This window comes from Quercus suber, unplaced genomic scaffold, assembly GCF_002906115.3.
Source record: "Quercus suber isolate HL8 unplaced genomic scaffold, Cork oak 2.0 scaffold_288, whole genome shotgun sequence".
NCBI classification, from domain to species: domain Eukaryota; kingdom Viridiplantae; phylum Streptophyta; class Magnoliopsida; order Fagales; family Fagaceae; genus Quercus; species Quercus suber.
The window spans coordinates 428,581-445,449 of NW_027069744.1; the positions used below are offsets into that span (position 1 = coordinate 428,581).

General features: G+C 33.6%; 2 protein-coding genes across 3 annotated transcripts; one reads left to right on the plus strand and one right to left on the minus strand.

The window, feature by feature from the left end:
- Positions 1-463: 463 nt before the first annotated feature.
- On the minus strand, positions 464-6,318 carry LOC112027004 (SH3 domain-containing protein 1). 2 transcript variants are annotated; one of them, XM_024059669.2, is made up of 10 exons: positions 6,108-6,318; positions 5,277-5,390; positions 5,064-5,133; positions 4,796-4,944; positions 4,135-4,236; positions 3,849-4,049; positions 3,426-3,488; positions 3,139-3,291; positions 1,614-1,688; positions 464-1,002 (listed from the first exon to the last, which is right to left on the minus strand). In XM_024059669.2, exons 1-10 carry the CDS (start codon positions 6,165-6,167, stop codon positions 877-879), a joined length of 1,113 nt encoding a protein of 370 aa, XP_023915437.2. In that variant the 5' UTR covers positions 6,168-6,318; the 3' UTR covers positions 464-876. The 2 variants fall into 2 exon arrangements, with proteins under 2 accessions (XP_023915437.2, XP_065638132.1); XM_065782060.1 differs by lacking the exon at positions 6,108-6,318 and adding an exon at positions 5,678-5,788.
- A 5,499-nt stretch (positions 6,319-11,817) lies between these two features.
- Positions 11,818-16,240, plus strand: LOC112027006 (mediator of RNA polymerase II transcription subunit 22b). Its single transcript, XM_024059671.2, has 3 exons — positions 11,818-12,011; positions 15,545-15,610; positions 15,912-16,240. The coding sequence occupies exons 1-3, from the start codon at positions 11,829-11,831 to the stop codon at positions 16,149-16,151; spliced, it is 489 nt and encodes a 162-aa protein (XP_023915439.2). The 5' UTR covers positions 11,818-11,828; the 3' UTR covers positions 16,152-16,240.
- Positions 16,241-16,869: the final 629 nt, after the last annotated feature.

Here is a 16,869-nt window from a genome sequence, read left to right on the forward strand (position 1 = left end):
GAGTTTCAAACAATGTTTTTTGACTAAATAACTTTCAAAAGTGTATTTTCGGTAAAATATAGCATTATTTAGCAGAAAGAGACCATCCATCCGCCTCTCATATTTTTCTCTCTTTCCCCCCAGCTGCCATTCCATTTAATATGTTTTTCTTCAAACTCCTTTTTTATATTACTTTATGAAAAATTCCTTTCCTTTCCCTATACCATGAAAAAATGCCAAACTAGTTTGAACTTTTAAGTTATATCGTTGATAAACAAATAAATAAAACTTTTAAGTTATATCCATCCTAGAGTAACAACTAGCTAGTAGTCCCTATAAAATAATAATAAAAATAAAATAAAAAATAAAAACTATCTAGTAGTCACCCTTACCATGATTCACTGAGACCAGTTATAGCAAGCCTTCGATAAATTGTTAAGACCTATTCTTACCATAATTCAGACTAGTTAGAACAACAAATCGATTTTAAAAATATAGGTCCTTTTCACAGAATTTTGCAAACAGAACTATGAATAGAACAATAATACAGAGAGTGGACTATCCAACTTTAATCAGAATTCAGAAAGAACAACTTTCTGATCACTGTTTCAAGAAAAGAAATGCAGAAATCATAAAACTAGATGCAGTGGAAACCAGATTTGTTGCGTATCCACATACTCAATTTCTTTAAATAACCCCACAAAAGTGAGATTTTTTATACCGGATACGACCTTTTTTTTTAGATTAAAATTTACAAATTTAGAGCCCTATCAGCACGTGCAAACAGCACAATGCTTGAAGCTTGCAAAAGTTGTGCATAAGCTTTGCACCCAAGAGGAACTAACTATAATACAGAAGAAAGGAATGTACAGCTTTTAATCAAGGACAAACTTGTGATCAGGGTTCCGAGCTTTCTTCTAATAACTTGATTGCTGGTGCTTTCTCTTGCCTTTCTACATAAGCCGAGGGAAACCATCCAGCCTTCCCATTGTATTCTCCTTCAGACCATCCATTAGCGGCCACCTGACGATTACATGAATAAAAGATAAAGTAAATGTAAATCCAAGATAAAACCAATTCAGTATGAGATGGGCTAAAGTAAATATCAAAAAAGAAAAAGTATGAGATGGGCTAGCCGTATTTTAATGTGTCTAAATTGCTGTGAGAAACAAATTTGTTCACACTTCATTAAAAGGCGTCAAAATTGATAACAGTTACAGATTCACTCAAATTTTTCTTTTCTGATGCTAAGACAGGCACGATGCTGCTAAGACCTACAGCTTAAGCTCTCAGAAGAAAGTGATAATTTACTAGGGTAGGTGGTCTCGATTTCGAACCATGTCTCACTTTACCTCCCATTTAAAAGAAAACTCCACGTGTTATGCCTCACTTATTGAGTAAGTCATGGGTCCACACATGAGGGGGGGTGTTAGAATAATGGTTAAATGCACCCTTGCATATTAGCTTAAGATTTTTGGGACATATGGTTGTTTATCAACTCCTACATATGGAAAGCCCTTAGCAACTAAAACTGAAAATCTCTTCAAAGACAGCTACTCAACTCTTATTTCAGGCTTGCATCATTAGCCATTCAAGAGCACAGTCCATATTTCAATTAACAGTGAAGAATGTACCTGACGAACAACAACATAATCATCAACTGATAGGCTTAACTCCCCTTCTGATTGAGCATCAAATGAATGTACTGCCTGCAAGAAAGGAAAACAAAGGGAGAGGGAGGGAGTGGGGGAGGAACAAAGCTTGAGTTGTTAAAAGCAACAAAGGCAAAGTCAACTAGGAATAGAAAATCTCAGACATTCATAGAAACATCTAATATCAATATATTTCAACAACTAGGATTGTGATACCAATTTCAATTCTAAATATTTCCAAGTAAGCCAGAGTTCCTATTACATGTATGTTTCACCTAGCAATTGCATTCATGTTCTCTAGTCTAAAAAAGCATGTGTCAAATCATGTTGGCAGCGAAGAGAGGCATAAAGGTCTTGCTCCTATGGTGAATCCCATGGGGAACAATAGGAACTTCAAAAAGAAGATGAACTGTAGCCTGCCTAGCAGTGAAGTGACTGGGGAGTCTACAATCACAAAGGCATATAACCCAAAAGGAGCAAATTAGTACTTCCTTTTTAAAAAGTAAAATTATATTAATGCTTGTAGCTTAGTACTTTTTTGTTCTCTTCTTTCTTTAAGTTACTAGTTTCTACAAATAACAAATAATCAACAATGTTGAGTTTTCTTTGTTTTTGATTGGTATGGCAAGTTGGCCACAAGAAGATGAAAAGCGCAGCAATTACTATTTTCAAGAAAATAAATCAGATTCACCTATGGATTTTTTATTATCACCTATCAGGGTTTTGTCATATTTAAAACCATTGTTTTGAAGACCGAACTGGATGGGTCAATCAGACTAGTTTAACTGATAATTGATCTAACCTCCAATACTGAGAGGTGAGTGCTTAAAATCTTCTTACCTCTGTACCCTGACCTCCAAACCAAGAACTATGGCATGAAAATGCTAGCGTCCTTAACAAAGATCAAATATGTCCTTGGCACATTTAATAACGTAATGACTCACATGCTTCTCCGCATTAGCTGCAACATAGTGACCTACTTCCTTATGTGAAGTGTTTTTTTTTTTTTCCTATTCTTTTTTATACATCCATAGTTGGGGATGGGGAGATTTGTACCTAGATGTCTCCAACAAAAACACCATGAGATGCCAGTTAAGCTACAAGGCTCTTAGCTTATGTGTAAATTAAGAACTATTAAGGACCGGCAACTATCCTTACTCTCATGCTTCTTTTTTAAGGTTAGAAAGTAACCAAAGAAGATTCTTTTTGTTCCTTTCTTGATTTTATGTATCAGAAATTAATATTCTTTAGAGTAAAATAATGTAATTTGATGGTAGTGAAAATTGACAGTAAAGTTAATGAGATAATTCTATAGTTGATAATAAATCCAATTATCCAAGTGCTATGCAAGTATGTGCAAATTTTCAAGGTGACAAAATAAAACAGTTCTAATAGTGAGGGATGGACAATTGCTATATAAAACAAAAAAAAAAAAAAAAAAATCTCTATAGAAAGGATATTTTAAAAGGTGGGAGGATGAAATCCTGAGAGAGTTCAGAGAAATCACCTTTGCAATGAAGTACTCTTCATTTTGATTAATATGTCCATGATCATCAGATACATTTGAATTAATATTTTCATGCACCTGCTGATTATACACATCTCCCTTCATTCTCTCTGAATGCAAGGAAGACTCTTTTGGTTGCTTCTCCAGTATCATCTACCTCCAATCATGAGCATACAATAAATAAGAAACTAGTAAAGGCAATCCTTTGACAACCAAGAAAATATACAACAGTCCCTGGGAATAGAACAAATTCTCAGATGAACGAGTCAAACATCATAGTAACAAACCTCAGCATGTAGCTTGTCTAAAATATCAAGAACCTTTTGATGATAGGTTTTCTCAGCATCTACCTGCAAAATGATTTATTTTCAGATTCAAAAACTATGCATGTACGATCATGAGCAGAAAAATTAGGAGATCTAAACCACATTTTATTAAGATGCACAATTTTATATCAAACAAACCCCACTAGTAGGATGAGCAACATAACACTATCACAAACTTTTAAGTATCTAGAAGGATCATTATTCATATCTGGAAATAGTTGATTGAGAATGCTTTAGAAAATATCAGGTTAAACGAAAATTGAACAACTAGTCTTGGTCAAGTAAATAAGTAACAAGCAGAATACCATAGATTTAGAAAATAACAAGATAGATGAAAACCGAATAACTAGTCTTGGTCAAACACAGCAGAAACAAGCAAAATACCATAGTAAGAAGCTTCTGGAAAGTTTTTTGTTGCTGCTCACTCTCAACTGATAACATGGCAGAAGTTGCTTCTTTCCCAAGTGCCATCATTGTAGATTTTAGCTCACTTAGTCTTGCATCCGCCATTTGAAGCCTCATTGAACTCTCAGCAGAAATAGAGGATTCCTTGGACTTCAATTGGCGCCTCAATACTTCACCTGCCTATTGAGAAGATGTTTACAATGAGATATGCTATAGAACCTTCAGCGCTATTTACACCCAGATAAGATAAGACATAAATGATCACCTGGGCTTCAACCTCCTGGCGCAATTTGTCATAACGATGTGTCAAGTGGCGAGCATCTTCCAAAGGAGCTCCAGTTATTTGTGCCCGCAATGGCTCAGAAACCTACATATTCAGTACCTGTAACACAATTAGAGACATAAAAATAAAAAATAAAAGTAATATTGGACAAAGCTCCAAAATTAATGCATTAAAATATGACAGAACATAACCTAAAGTATTCTTTTTTCTTGGAAATTTATGTCTTAAAATATAGTGTACACCATTCAAGATAGTAAAACTTTCATCCATTACACAACCCAAAATTGGGAGAGAGTGCCTTAAAAAACCTATACCAAATCTCAGATGCTAAGAATCCCAAATCCTACTTCATATGGTTTTGTCCAAAATTTTCAACTCATTAAACATACAATCGTGCATCTCACCATCATATTTTTTTATTTCAACATTTAGGAAGTATTTATTTTGAAATTTAAGAGCAAATTCAAATTGCTAACCAAAAATACCATATATCTATGTGATAATGTATCTTGTTATTCAGTTACTCTGGCATATAATCCCATCAAAGAAATAGATACAAAAATTTCAATTCACGAGATGGGTTGACTGTCTGGTAAAAATACCAAAATATTTATAGCATAAATGAAATAAGTGAAGAAATTACCTGATCAAGAAGGACCCCAAGCAAAGTCTCCCTCTCCTCCTCCATTGAAGAATGTGAGGTACCAAAGTGAAGAGCAGCTCTTGCAAGAGGAGAATTGGTGCTTTGATTATCATCTCCATATTTACAACAATCTTGAGCCAACTTCCTTACTAGAATATTTAGTACAAAAATTTCATGTATCCACCTCATAAAGGAACTAAACACAAGAAAGTACCCAAACTTTTTTTTTATAAGTAGTAATACAAGAAAGGAGCAGAACTATACTCACCTATCTGCATTTGCTTTGAACTTATAGAAACAAAGGCTTCAATTCCATGAACAATATGCCGCTGAAAATGCTGTGCAACACGAAATATTTTTAAGACTTTGCACAGATTAAACCATCATTGATGTAACCGATGTTGCATCACAGAATTCATCCATTTCACCATTACAAATAAGTAAACCCTGATATTACTCAACAATGCTTTGAGGACTTTACCTTAGCTACTCTTGTAGAATTATATAGATTTTGAAGTTGTTGCTGACATTGAAGTTCAGCGTCATCAACCATGAGTACTTCATGACCAAAATGTCCCAAGTGTCTCAACACTGCCTGCATGTGGATACAATCATTTTTCAGAAACCAGGACACAATATACATGGGATACACTTACAAAAAAAAACCACTCCTAATTAGTTTACACAAAAACAGGTATAAAGAAGCACACTGACATATTTGACATGACATCTGGGGGGGGATACATAGACACTAAAGATGCTTTTGCAAAGTGTCTTAAGTCTTAACTACTACTAGTAATATCAGCATTCTACTGATCTATTAAGCAGAATGCAGTGCAGCATACTAATATTCTACATATAAGCATTCAGAAGAGGTCTCACATTTGTGAGATTAGAGAATCATTCCTATAACAACATCCTTATCGCCAAAAATTTTGGGCTGGTAATAGATTCTCAACAGACTAGTGAAGTCGGTCACATCTATTCTTTTATGTCATTTTAACAAAATCATCCCTAGCCTGTCAAAAATAAAGAAAAAAAATGTTTTAAAAAATAAAATAGAAAGAATGCCCACTTATTTGTGGTGTATAATCAATATCATAGGCATGGAAAAAGCTACAATTGACATGATGTTGGTGTTCATGATATGATATCTTCCAAATGCCATCTCAAAACTCTAAAAAGGTTAAAGCATCATTCTTTTATAAGCGTCACATAGAAATCACCATATGAACCATAATTACATGATTGCTTAGAACAAAAGCAAAAAAGGGGTTGGTCTTTTCTTTGACAAAAAGAACAAAGAGATCACCTGCTGTTGCTTGGCAACTTGCTCTCTGAGCTTGCTCGCTTGCCTCCGTATACTTTCCATGTAGACTGAAGAAAAACAGGATCTTCAGAAAGAGGAAGCCAAAGTGTTTTTTTTTTTTTTTTTTTCTTGGGTTTAGCTCAACTTTATCATGGAGAAAGATAGAGGAGAAGAATACACTGAAAAAGGAATTTGGTAGTGAAAGTGAATAAAAAACTGTCGGGAGAAAGAGAGAGAATGGTGTCTGTCTATTTGTTTCTTTTTGACTTCCAACTGTAAAAAAGCACGTGCCCTCCACATATTTGCTATGGGTATTGTCTTTCACTGTCAGCCTATGCGGCTATGCCGTCCATAAAGTGATGAGTTTATCAGGTTGAGTTTTATAGGATTGAGGTGAATTTGTCACTCCCATTTTACTCCATTTGTTTAAGAGATAACGTCCGTTTGTTAAGAGATTTTTTAGTATTCTACCTTTCGATCAAAAAAAAAAAAAAAGATTTTTTAGTTAAAGTTGTTTCATTTTGTGAAAATAATTATGGATAAAAAAATGTGTAAAAATATATATTGTAGTATTTAAATATTATTATCAAACGGCGCCATATTTTTTAGAAAATTAGTCATATTTCAAAAAATATTTCCTATAAAACTATCTCATATTCCTATATTTGGTAAAAACTTTAACTAAATTGAAAAATAATTTTCTAATTTCACTTATTTAACTTGGTAAGAGATAGAGTTGTTTTCTAAAAATATTTAATGGAAAACTATCTCTAAATATAAGTTATACTTTTTCTATTGATTAAAAATAGTTTTCCTTTGACTTTTTTTTTTTATACAACCAAATATTGAAAAATATAGAAAACTATCTTTATGCAAAAAATTTCATCAAAACAAATAAAGCGTAGGTGAGCTCGATACTCAACTTAACCATGTTATGTGACAAAACATTTGGACTCTCCTCTAATCATTTTTGGGTGGGTAGTGTTTTACACAAATTTCTGAAAAATTGAGAAACCAAATAAGATATTCCAAGAGTAAAAAAACTCCGCTAAAATTTTCAACAAACTAGGGAGAATCATGTAAAACAACTATACAAATTCGAATACAATGAGAGAGATTAAATTGTCGATGGACCTTTTGGTGGAGGAAATGTGAGCACATGCTAAATTCTTAGATAAAATAGGTTGATTAAATAATAATAATAATAATAAAAGAGTAAGGTTTGGAATTAAAACAAAAACAAATATAATATATATATATATATATATATATATATATTATAATAACTCAGTTTTTTTTAGAAGAAATTATTGACAAAGTTGGTTGGGATTGATGCAACATTATTCTTGTTTAAGTCAATCATTAACATTATTTTTACCATTAACATTATTTCTATTGTACATTAATCACAACAAAATAATATCAACCAGTATAATTTTTTTTTAACGAAATTTTATAATACAATAATATTATTTTTAAAGTAAAATGCAAAAGCCTCTCAAGATTAAGATTAAAGTACCACCAATTATTTTTTAAAATATCCCATTTGTTCTCTAAGCACAAACTACACTTAACCCGCTTAAAAGTTTCTCTACTCCTCCAAATACTTTGCTTCCTTCTAACTAAAGAATTTTGAGAACTCCGTCTCACGGTTGAGGCAGAGAGATTTCTTGTATTTACTTATATAAATAAAATGTTACAAGGTGGGATCTGTACAGCATAACTGATGTAAATGTAATAAGAGATATATTAGGAAAGAATAAAGAAAATATGGAGGAGATCACGCCTACGGCCTATCCTTGCTGGGCATGTTTGAATTTATTTGAAATTCTACCACTGTTACTCTGTTGCTGATATCTTGCTGTTCTGCTAAAACCGAGGGAGGAAACTATGGAGGAGATCATGCTATCCTTGCTGGTCTACAAAAACTAAGGGTGCCAGCTGTGGTCTTGAATCTTTGTTGTTATCACTCCCCCTCAAACTAGGCCATGGATCAGGACAGAGGCCAAGTTTGGTTCGTAATGCCAAGAATGGAATCTTGGACGATGGCTTTGTGAAAATGTTAGCAAGCTGATTGGTAGAGGACACAAAGCGTGTTTCAAGAGAGCCAAGAGCAACCTTTTCACGAACATAGTGATAGTCCAGTTCAATATGTTTGGTACGACCATGAAAGACCGGATTGACTGTCATGTGCAAGGCACTGAGGTTATCACAGTGCAAAATTGGAGGGCAAGGGAGAGGTATGCCAAGGTCTCGCAAGAGAAAGGAAAGCCAGGTGAGTTCAGCTGCAGTAGATGCCATGGAGCGGTACTCGGCTTCAGCACTGGACCTAGCAACTGTTGATTGTTTCTTAGCACTCCAAGATATACAATTACCACCAAGGAAAGTGCAAAATCCAGTTGTAGAGCGACGACTAGTAGGGCAACCTACCCAATCTGCATCCGAAAATGCATAAAGATCAAGGGTGCTAGAGGCTAAAATACGCATACCAAGGTGAGTAGTACCACGAACATAGCGCAAGATACGTTTAACAAGCTTGTAATGGGCCAAGGTAGGAGCATACATGAATTGACATACAAAGTTAACACTATGGAGGAGATCATGCTATCCTTGTTGGTCTGCAGAAACTAAGGGTGCCAGCTGTGGTCTTGCTGAACTGCACATATTTCACAATGATTACATTATGACAATTATGTTGGAAAAATAATAATGAATAAACAATTTTGATACAACAAACAATATCCCAAATAATTTGCATAAATAAGCAATAATAATATAAATTTAAGTAAATAGGATCAATCTCACAGTGTTATAAAATCACGCAAAGAGTGTTGTCGTTAAAGGTTGATTCATGCCACCCAAAGTAAAACTTGGTGCAATTGGTTCTCTTGGCCAAACAATCCCCCAAGATTAGACTATAGCATCGACCTTTATAATGTATGCACACTTCCACTCACAAAAGTTTTAAGAACAACTTTCTATTGCCTTTCCTTAAAAAACAAATATTCTTGTTGAAAAATATGTGGAAGAGAAAGATCATAGAATTCTGTATATCTAAATATAGAGTAGTAAAAAGACCCTTTAAAGAATATGTTATGATGAGTATTATATAAGCTACTTATGAAAATAATAGTTTATAGTTATTGGTTACTAATAACCCTTAAAAGCCCAACGGCTATATTATCAATTATTGTCTAACGGCTATTTTTCTCATAATTGCCCAATGACTATTTTACTCATAAATTTCCAACGGCTATAAAATAAATAAGAATAAAAGTGTTTGGAACACACACCCACACTAACAAATTATATACACGAGGTTGAAGTTAATAGTAGATATATAATAATTTTTGTTCCTAAGGAACAATCTGAATATTTTTAAAGTTTTAGTAACACTAGGCCTGTTTGATTTGGGCCTGTTTGATTTGAGTAGAAAAGGGGTGTATTATGTATTCATTTTTAGGTTTTCGTGAGACCCACTACTAAAAAACTTGTTTGACTTTGTATTTGTATTCAGTTTTAATTTTCAGTATATAAAAAAAAAAGATTTAAATACAAAAACTGAATACTACTTTTTGGTATTTTCTTTTTCTTGAAAATGAAAACAATTGTATTTTCATAAAAAATAAATAAAATAAAATAAAATAAAATAAAAACCAAATCTGTGGATCCCACTAACATTGACTTGTCCCATCAAAAAACACACACTCTCTCTCAATTGTATTGAATTTTTAATTGAAAAAAAGAAGAAGCAAAAACTAGACCAGAAAATAATGCCAAGCATGAAATGAGTTGGATAGAGAAAATTAATACAAGATTTGATAAACAAAAAATGAATTTAGAAAATTAAAAGAAAAAATGAATCCATCCCATTGATAACCAAATAGGGGTTAACATTAGAGCATCTTCAACAATTTAGCCAAATTTTCACATGATTTGGAGAGCAACCAATTTTAGTATTTTGTCTAACTATTTTTTAAATATAATTTTCTTCATTATTACTTTAATCTTTCTTTACTAGTATTATTTTATAGACAAAGTTTAGTTACAAAATTAGTTACAACCTTACTCAATATCTTTTTATTATGAGTGAATTTTGACAAATCCACCGTTAGATTATATTTTCTTCTTATATCCGTAATACTTACAAAATTTCTATAAAATTAAAGATCAATAACTATGTCATCAATAAATTTTTTAAATTGCAAGTTTTTGTAGTTTAAAAGTATGCATAAAATGTAAATTTATAGATCATATAGATATAGTAAATAATATCAAATTAGTACAAAATTTGATATGTGTATTAAAAACATAACTTCTTTTTTTTTGATGAACCGAAAGTTTTATTGACATGCCAAAAGGAACAGAGGCTAACCAGCAACTACAGCAAAAGAGAGTTTAAAATTAATTACATCCATAAAAGGGCTGGGAGCATAACCCAAACCAAAACAACCAGATAAATTTTTCCCAAAGCACCAAGAAGCTAAAGCATGGGCTGCTTTATTTGAATTTCTAGGACTCCACTTAAAGACAAACTGCTAACCACGGAATGCCCACAAAAGGGTATCAGCCGTTATGGATGAAATTCTCCAAGGCACTTCATCAAAGGGGGCTTTGAGAGCATCAATACAAGCTTTGGCATCTCAACCACTACATACTCAAACCCACGATTAACAGCAACACAAGTCGCCAAATTAATGGCTTCAGCTTCTGCTTGGATAGGGAGGATGGTTTCCACCCGTTTGGACAAGGAAAAAATCAGATCCCCCCTCCAATCTCTTGCCACAATGGCAATAAATGAATGATCTAACCCCACTGCCGCATTGCAATTTATTATAACAGCTCCTTGCTCAGGCCTGATCCAAGAATAAAAAGGTCTAGGCAACACTAAGGGGACATCAGTGAGCCTAACATGATGTTCAAAGAATTTTTTTAAGACTACTTGGAGTTCTTTCTTTGGGGAGAATTTAATTTCTTTGTGAATAGCTTGATTTCTAACAAACCACAATTGCTCCATCACCAAAGCCCCAAATAAAAGGAACCCCTCCCTGTCTAAAGAGCCATGGAAAGAGACTTGGAGGGATAAAAGAAAATTTATAAACTGACCTTGGCAATCAAACTGCATTGCATCTGGTCTACAGCCCCACTCATTACCAGCCCACAAAAATCTTGCAGCATGACAGTAAACAAATAGATGCAAGGAAGATCCAGGTGAGGCATCACATAGGGGACACTTAGGATCCATGGCTGGAAAGAATCTTGTCAATTTTTCCATGGTTGGAAGAATATCCGAGGCAACTCTCCATAAAAACATCTTTAATTACTTAATTCAATGAATAGATTTAGCGAAATATATAATAACGTAAAAGATATTGAATAAGATGTGCCCTTCAAATTTTCTCCACATAGACTGACCCGATTTCTTCCCAAATCAAACTCAACCTATAGTCCCACACAGACTCGTGAGAGAGAGGAAATCAATCGGCGGCGTGCCTCCATTGCCACTATCGTCCTCGCCTTCCTCCGCCACGCTTGTCCACCCCCCACCCTCCACCACACTGCCTTGGTCTAAATCGTCCCTTCCACTCTAACGTCGTTCCTCTTTGCTGTTGACTTTGTATTTCTTCTAGGCCTAACCTCTATTTGTCTTTTCTGGGCTAGGACAGAATTTGGCCCAAGTTAGCCATTTCAGGCTTTCATTTGAATCAGACAGAGAGAGAGAGAATGAATAAAGGCGGAGCAGGTGGAGTGGGTGGAGGCGGAAGTGGGAGCAGTGGTGGCGGAAGTGGACCCACTGCGGCAGCAGTGGCAGCGGCAGCTCAGAAGCAAAAGACATTACTACAAAGAGTCGAAGCCGACATTAGCAACATCGTTGACAACTTCACCCACCTCGTCAATGTCTCACGGGTATTCAAATATTTGTATTACATTAATATTTTTTGCTAAGCTTTTCTAACTGGGTTATTAAAATTTTAAGTCTTTGTGGCTCTCATTGGACAAATCTTTTGGATCTTCCATGGAAACCTGTGCTACACTCAAATGTTAAAATTGCTTAATTTATGAATTGAGTTATTACATTTCACCATCAACGAAGTTAACCTAGAATTTGTATCGAAAAATGCTAAGACCACGACAAATTACACAACTTTCGTCACAACTTGAGTGGTTGTGACAAAATTTGTGTAATTTGTTGTGGTTCTAGCATTGTTGATTTGTATCTAGCTTTAAAATGGTTGTTTTGTTTGTCTTGGTTGGTTGCATGCTTATTCTCATCAACACATGCATTGTTTGTATTAGAATAATGGTTAGTGATTAAATTTATCATTCTCTATTGGCTTAAGTTTTTTAGGCCAAATGGGTAGTTTAACACAGTATCAAAGTAGGTAGTCCTAAAGTCTAACCATGTCTCCACTTTACTGTCACATTTCTAGTCCATTTGGAGCCTATTTCTGGCTAACTATATTCTACTTCCCTCCACTCCCCCTCCTTCCCACTCAATCCAAACAGACTAAAGGTGGGCTCACAACCAAGAGGGAGTGTTAGGATAATGGTCAAGTGGTTAAATTCGCCATTTCCTATTAGCATAAAGTTTTGGTACTGAGTGGTAGTTTAACAGGTTGAACTGACTAGCCTTATCTTGTGGTTTTCTTCTTACCTGTACTAAGATTTGAACAAATGGTTGTTCTCATCATCCTTATCCTCGGTAGCATAGCTTGTGCCTATCATTGGTATCAACATGTCATTTCTAATGGAAGCTTTTGTTTTGTGTTGAATAGTTGTTTAATAATTAAATATTAAAATTAAGGTGTCCTAGCCATTTTCATAGATCACCTATCTTTATTGTTTAGAGTAAATGTACAAACCATTTGGCAGCTTAATCAATTATATGGGCCATTCTCACCTATTATAGATCCCATATTACCCAATATCAACTTATCCAGGAGGTCACTTGATGAATGAAAGCCTTTGATACTTTAGGATTACAAGGCTGTGTTGATAGGGGGTGGTGGCAATCAAGAGGGGAAGATTTGGGAAAAAGACGGGATGTGAAGTGGGAGAAATAATCTAATTTGGTTGGACATCTAATTAAGTCCGTTAGGAAATAGATAGGATGAGAATGCTGAGAACTTTAGCAAGGGGGACAGAGAGTGGATTTGAGAATATCAGCAAGAAAGAATTGAGAAAGAAGGTAAGAAAGAAAGAGGGAAAGGGGAGGGAGTGGAATACAATGTTGGTAAAAGCGAGGGGTGCACTTAAGTGCACAGGCCTCTTGGATCATAGGTGCAAAGCGCAAAGCGCAAGTGCGCACCTGATTGAAGTGAAGCGCGCATTTTTAAAATATAATTATTAATGAGAAATGCAACAATCAAATGATCAAATTTTCATATAAATTGAAATAAATTTTTTTATATAATTCATATAACATATAGATAAGTCCTACTTTTGCAATTTTAACACAAAAATTGCAAGTCAAGTTTTTTTTTTTTTTTTGGTGGATAAGCTAGATATGAGTACTTCCATGTAATATCCTTTCTTAAATCTCCTATATTCATATTGCCCTATGACTAATTAGTAATATTAGTTAGGGTAAAATACTATTTTAATTCCTAAATTTTAACAAAAGTTTGTTTTTAATCCCTAAACTTTAAAAAGTTCTTTTTTCATTCTTAAACTTTTGAAAAGTTAATCATTCATCCCTAAACTACTGAAAATGTTTTATTTATATCCTTAAACTTTACTAAAAGTTTGATTTTCCATCCCTAAACTATTGGAAAAAAATTCTTTTTTCATCCCTATTTGTGTCTCTAAACTATTGAAAAAACTCTTTACAGAGTTTAGGGATGAAAAATGAAAATTTTAAAGTTTAGAAATAAAAAACAAACTTTCATTAAAATTTAGGGACCAAAATAGCATTTTACCCTATTAGTTAATAATTTAATCACTTAATGAGTATAACTCTATAAGAATTAGTCTGCAATGTTCAACATCAACCACTAAAGTAACTAAACAATTACCACATATATTATATCATACTTTTTTTTTTCATGAATGAACTAAGAATACGAGGACATTGCAACATGATAATTGGTACCAAGCAGATATTCAAAAGGGAAAAAAAATAGAATAAGAAGTAGTTAGGTGGGCTACTATTTCAAGGAGAAAAAATAAAAATAGAGAAGAACTGGGAGGTTGTGGGTTGGATTTTAGGACAAATTATACTCAAAATTTTTTTTTTTTTTTTTGATTAGTAAGTTACACTAAAAATATGCCAATCAATGGTTTATATCAATAATGTCAAGATCCTATAGATTTAATTCAGTTTTGGTTTATTTTTTCTGAAAAATATAAAAAAGTTCCAAACAGCGCGCTTTGAGCTTTTTGAAAAAGTGCAAAAAAGCACATCTAAAGCACACTTCTTTGAATGAGCCCAGCATTTGAGGCAAAAAGCGTTGGAGCCTTGGGGTTTCAAGCTTTAAGCTTAAGCGCACTTTTAACAATACTAGTGGAATAAAAATCAACAAAATTCAAAATTTCAATTCATTCATCTGCTAAAAGATCATATTTAGCTACGATTACTTCCCAACAAATTAAGACCTAAAATTAAAAAGATCCAAGAGCTCTAAAAGAGAACAACAAACATCCCTAATATTCCTCAACCAATCAAACAAAGATCTAAGAACGTATAGTTTCAAGTGAAGCAAGTAGGCATGGGCATTTTCATTTTAATTCATTGTATCACTACTGCATTGCCTGCACTTTGCTAAGGAAACAATGGGCTAACTCATTACCAAGGAAATCTTCTTGCTTATTGGTAAAAGGGAAAGAAGCCTTTGCAGATAATCACCTCCCAGCCAGTGCTTGCAAATTTTGAACTTTGGCTTTTTGTGCCAGCTAGTTCATTGCCTTGATTGAGTGAACATAGTTACTGATGTTGTTGTTAACTAGCTCTTGAAGTTGGTATGAAGCTAGAACTTCGTATTTTGATGTTTTGTTACATTTGGTGGGTGCCACCTTGTCTCAGGCATCAGTGAGGATCATTTAGTCTCTAGAAGGGAAGGGAACCTTATACCTACTAATTGCTATTAATGAATTATAATTTTTTAATCTCTAGAATGGAAGGGAGCCTTCTTCCCTATAATTGCCAAGGTGTAAAATCAGGAAAGGGAGCTATAGGGGCATGAGGCCTTTTCAAATTTTGGGAAGTGCTTCTTAACAAACTTGCCTTTTAAAATGTGAAAATTAAACGAACAATTAAAAACCCATCCAAATATACCAGAGTTGAGTAGTTTAGATCTAGAACCCGCTTGTTTAATTGTTTTTTCTAAGGAAGTCACCTGAGCTTTTGGTTTATGTTTTAATTATTACTGAAAATTTTAACATATATATTCTTCGAAGTTTTGTTTAATGTGATTATTTTCATGGAACCTTGCTTAATGTAGGTGAATGATCTTCCTGTCAGAAATTCACAAGAAGCTTTCATGATGGAGATGCGTGCAGCTAGAATGGTAAGAACGGTTACAGCTCTCTCTCACTCATGCGAGCATGCACAAGAATGTAGACTTGTATATATAGTTTAAAATTGAAATCTCATTCATCTATTTTTAGATTTAGATCTTCGAAAGATTGTAGTGATGCAAAAGGAAAGTTTGGGATGCAGTTTGTGAGTTTCTTTTTAAGGTATGCAGTTTGTGGATTTAAAAGTTTAGATTTTTTTTATTTTATTTTTATTTTTATTTTTTTTTACTGTTAAGACTATCTAAGCCTTAGTCTATTTTAGTTACTGAACACCAACATCTTCAATTATAGGTTCAGACAGCTGACTCTCTACTTAAGTTGGTATCAGAGCTTAAGCAAACCGCAATCTTCTCTGGATTTGCATCCCTTAATGACCATGTGGAGCAAAGAACAGTTGAGTTTAATCAACAGGCAGAGAAGGCAGACCACATGTTGGCAAGAATTGGAGAGGAGGCAGCTGCCAGCCTCAAGGAGCTTGAATTGCATTATTTTTCTTTGGCAGAGAGGGCTAGTGATATTCCGCAGTTGTGAATGGGTGGCATAAGAGAAGCATGCTAATCACCATTTGATTCTACTCTTAAAGTACTGCGATTTCTAGTTCTACTTTAGTTTACCAATTTGATCCGATCAGTTTTTAATCATTTGAAAAAACAAATGTAGCCTTACATGTGTTTTCTATCAATGTAACATAATTCATGTTGGTTTGGATGCTTTGAGCCAATTTTTTTTTAAAGAGTTAGTTAGGTTTTTATTTTTTATTTTTATCCAGTTGAGTTAATTAAAACTAACATATGATAGTTTATTTGTTTCAGTAAAAAAAAAAAAGCATATTTGTTTAAGGCATTTGCAAAACTAGTTATAGAAAATAATTAAAAGGTAAACTAAATTAGTCTATATCTTTTAAATCAAATTTTAATTTAGTCTAAAATTTTTCAATTGTATCAATTTGGTTCTTAACATTATAATATTGTGTCAATTTTGTCCATACAATTATCCCTTTGATAAAAATTAACGGGATAACAAACGGTCAAAATAAAAAATTAATTTACTACTGCATCAATGAAAACTAATTTTTTTATTTTGATTATTTGCCAAATCAACCATTTTCATCCAACAAACAACGACAAAGATTAAATTGATATTAAATGAACTTATCCCACCGACAAAGTGTATTTTTTTCTCCACAAGGATAAACTTAAAAAACTGGTGATATCTTGAGTCGGTACTTCTGTAGTGTCAAATGTCAATG

What these genes read in the sequence shown, in the direction of transcription:
- LOC112027004 (XM_024059669.2), bottom strand. Translation starts at nt 6,167, where the DNA reads ATGGAAAGTATACGGAGGCAAGCGAGCAAGCTCAGAGAGCAAGTTGCC. An exon ending in TAGACAAGCTACATGCTGAG is followed by an intron (nt 3,292 to 3,425) that starts GTTTGTTACTAT and finishes GATTGGAGGTAG; the next exon opens with ATGATACTGGAGAAGCAACC. An exon ending in AAGAGTACTTCATTGCAAAG is followed by an intron (nt 1,689 to 3,138) that starts GTGATTTCTCTG and finishes CCTTTCTTGCAG; the next exon opens with GCAGTACATTCATTTGATGC.
- LOC112027006 (XM_024059671.2), top strand. Translation starts at nt 11,829, where the DNA reads ATGAATAAAGGCGGAGCAGGTGGAGTGGGTGGAGGCGGAAGTGGGAGC. An exon ending in ACCTCGTCAATGTCTCACGG is followed by an intron (nt 12,012 to 15,544) that starts GTATTCAAATAT and finishes TGCTTAATGTAG; the next exon opens with GTGAATGATCTTCCTGTCAG. An exon ending in AGATGCGTGCAGCTAGAATG is followed by an intron (nt 15,611 to 15,911) that starts GTAAGAACGGTT and finishes CTTCAATTATAG; the next exon opens with GTTCAGACAGCTGACTCTCT.